This window comes from Octopus bimaculoides, chromosome 5, assembly GCF_001194135.2.
Source record: "Octopus bimaculoides isolate UCB-OBI-ISO-001 chromosome 5, ASM119413v2, whole genome shotgun sequence".
In the NCBI taxonomy this organism is placed as follows: domain Eukaryota; kingdom Metazoa; phylum Mollusca; class Cephalopoda; order Octopoda; family Octopodidae; genus Octopus; species Octopus bimaculoides.
In genome coordinates this window covers 31784789-31787320 of record NC_068985.1, presented here as the reverse complement: position 1 = coordinate 31787320, position 2532 = coordinate 31784789, and the positions used below count along the sequence as shown (strand labels likewise).

The 2532-nt window shown below is 35.7% G+C and overlaps 1 protein-coding gene across 3 annotated transcripts in view; it reads left to right on the top strand.

Annotated features, from left to right (window-relative positions):
• LOC106867878 (zinc finger protein ZPR1) overlaps positions 1-2532 on the top strand; it is a 28867-nt gene that overhangs the window by 24675 nt on the left and 1660 nt on the right. For all 3 annotated transcript variants that reach the window (XM_014912936.2, XM_014912937.2, XM_052968259.1), the window contains exon 14: positions 1198-1266. In XM_014912936.2, the coding sequence (XP_014768422.1) occupies positions 1198-1266 (69 nt within the window). The remainder of the gene's footprint in view (positions 1-1197; positions 1267-2532) is intronic.

Genomic DNA, 2532 nt, shown 5'->3' with positions numbered 1-2532 from the left:
GAAGTATGTACCTAAATTATCAACACAATTTTGCCATTTTATCGGTAGCTTATTTATGCCAACAGTAAAGGATTCTAGTGAGAAAGCAGTGATGAAATCATGAAAGGCTGTTTTTGCATCTTTAGATTTGAATTTTTTTTCTTGCAAAAAGTTGTCTAATGCCTGGAAAACATGATAGTCAGTTGGTGCAAGGTCTGGTGAATATGTTAGATGACAGAGTACTTCCAAGTTCAATTCCTGTAACTTGAATAGCATTCTTTGTGCAACATGTGATTGAGCATTGTCTTGCAAGAGTATTGGTCTGTCTGTATTGACCAATCTCGGTTGTTTAATTGCAAGTTCTCTCAAAATTTCATCCAATTGGTTGATGTATACATCTATTGTAATTGACTTACCAATTGTCATGAAGCTGTAGTGGATGACACCAGTGCTGGACCACCAAAGAGACAGTATTAACTTTTTTTGATGAATATTCTTTTTTAGATTGTGTTTTGGCACTCCATCTCTATCAAACCACTGTGCAGAATGCTTGCTAAGAATCTATTTTTCATTATACATAACAATATGATGCAAAAATGGTTTGCTTTTATGCCATAACAGCAAAGAATAGCAAGTTTCAAGACAATGTGTCATTTGATGCTTGTTCAGTTTGTGTGGTATCCACTTGTCCAGCTTCTTTACCTTGCTGATTTGTTTCAGATGGTCCAATACAGTTGGAATCAAAACATCAAACCTTGCTGCTAACTCACTACAGTTTCCAGCTCATCATTATCCACCTTGGTCTCAAGTCTACCATGGGACTGATTTTCAAGAGTAAAGTCACCAGACTAGAGCTTCTCAAACCATCAATGTTCAGTGCGCTCATTTGCCACATCTTCACCAAACACCTCACTGATGTTTCAAGCTGTCTGGAATGCATTGGTTCCATGATGGGACTCAAATTCATAAACAACACGAATTTTTGATCTATCTATGGGATCACAAAAATTGACTAACAAGAGAAAACTCAATATAATCAGACACAATGAATTGCATTTTGTAAAGTGATGTAACTCTTCAATGAGTTTTGTAAAACAAAGAATTGTCAGGATTAAACATTAGAGTTAACGACTGTCAAACTTGGTGCATAAGAAAATTGGACATTTCATTCTTAATGATCTGATAGTTGGAAACTTATAAATTTTTCCTTTTCTACAGATTATATCAGGAGAAAAGCTTAATGTCCATTTGATCCTTGATGATCCTGCAGGCAATAGTTATATCCAGGTGAGCTAAAATAATTGTTAAATGTTACAGAATAATATAAGAACTGACATATTCTGAATGATATATATATAACTACATCAAACGAAGAATGGGACTGTTGGGGTTTGAAATAGACCTGACTCAAGTTTGGCTCACAGGAAATGTAAAAACAGAATAAGTTTGTAAAACTATTTATTTGAAGTTGAAGGCTGTAGAGTTAATTTTTCTTTTGTATTTAGGGCATCTAGAAATCTAAGATTTGAAGAAAAATATTTCATTAATATATCTGGCAGCTGGCAGAATTGTAAGCATGTTGAACAAAATATTTATATAGCATTTCTTCTGGCTCTTTATGTTCTGAGCTCAAATCTTGCTGAAGTCAATTTTGCCTTTCATTCCTTCAGTGTCAATAAAATAAAATACCTGTCAGGTACTGGGCTGATGTAACTGACTTGTTCCCTTCCCTTAAAATTGCTGGCCTTGAACCCTGCAATGGAGTGACATCCTGTTGAAGGGGGATGTTGTGATCTCAGACACTTGTATGCCATGGGAACTGAGTGACTGGTCTTTTGAGTCTTAGGGCTCAAGAAAAACATTAAAAAATGTATCTTTCAGTAGATTCACAATTTTGGTTTTAGGACAGAAAACATTGAATGTTATGTAAAGTATTGAGTTGTCCGGAAAGTTCGTGCCGATTTATAGTAGCTTACCTTTCGACTTATTTTAGAACATGGTTGAGTCCATAAAATAGGATTTGTCTACACCTCCATTTGGAACACAGTTTAAGCTATCTTTTCGTGGAAGAAGGTTTATGTTCCTATAACCTGTGTTAATTCTGTAACCCTTTAAAATGGAAGACTAGAAAGTTCATTTTCAGCACTTGATGCTTTTCTTTTTCCATAAAGTGAAAAAAGTCTCACAAGCAACCAAAGAAATATGCGCAGTTTACGGTGATGTTTCTTTATCTGAAAAAACTGTATGGAAGTGGTTTGCAAGGTTCCGAGCTGGAGATTGTAGCCTTATTGATAAAGCGCAGTCAGGCAAACCACCCATTACAGATGATGACCAAATCAAGTCATTAATTGAGAATAACCCACATTGCACAACCAGAGAATTGGCAGAAAGCCTCAACCTATCAAAATCCGTTGTTCATGAGCACCTGGTAAAACTTGGGTACACAAATCGCTACGATGTTTGGGTACCACATGAGTTGAGTGAGAAGAACCTTTTGGATCGCATTTCCATCTGTGATTCACTTTATAAACGGAATGAAAAGGCACCTTTTTT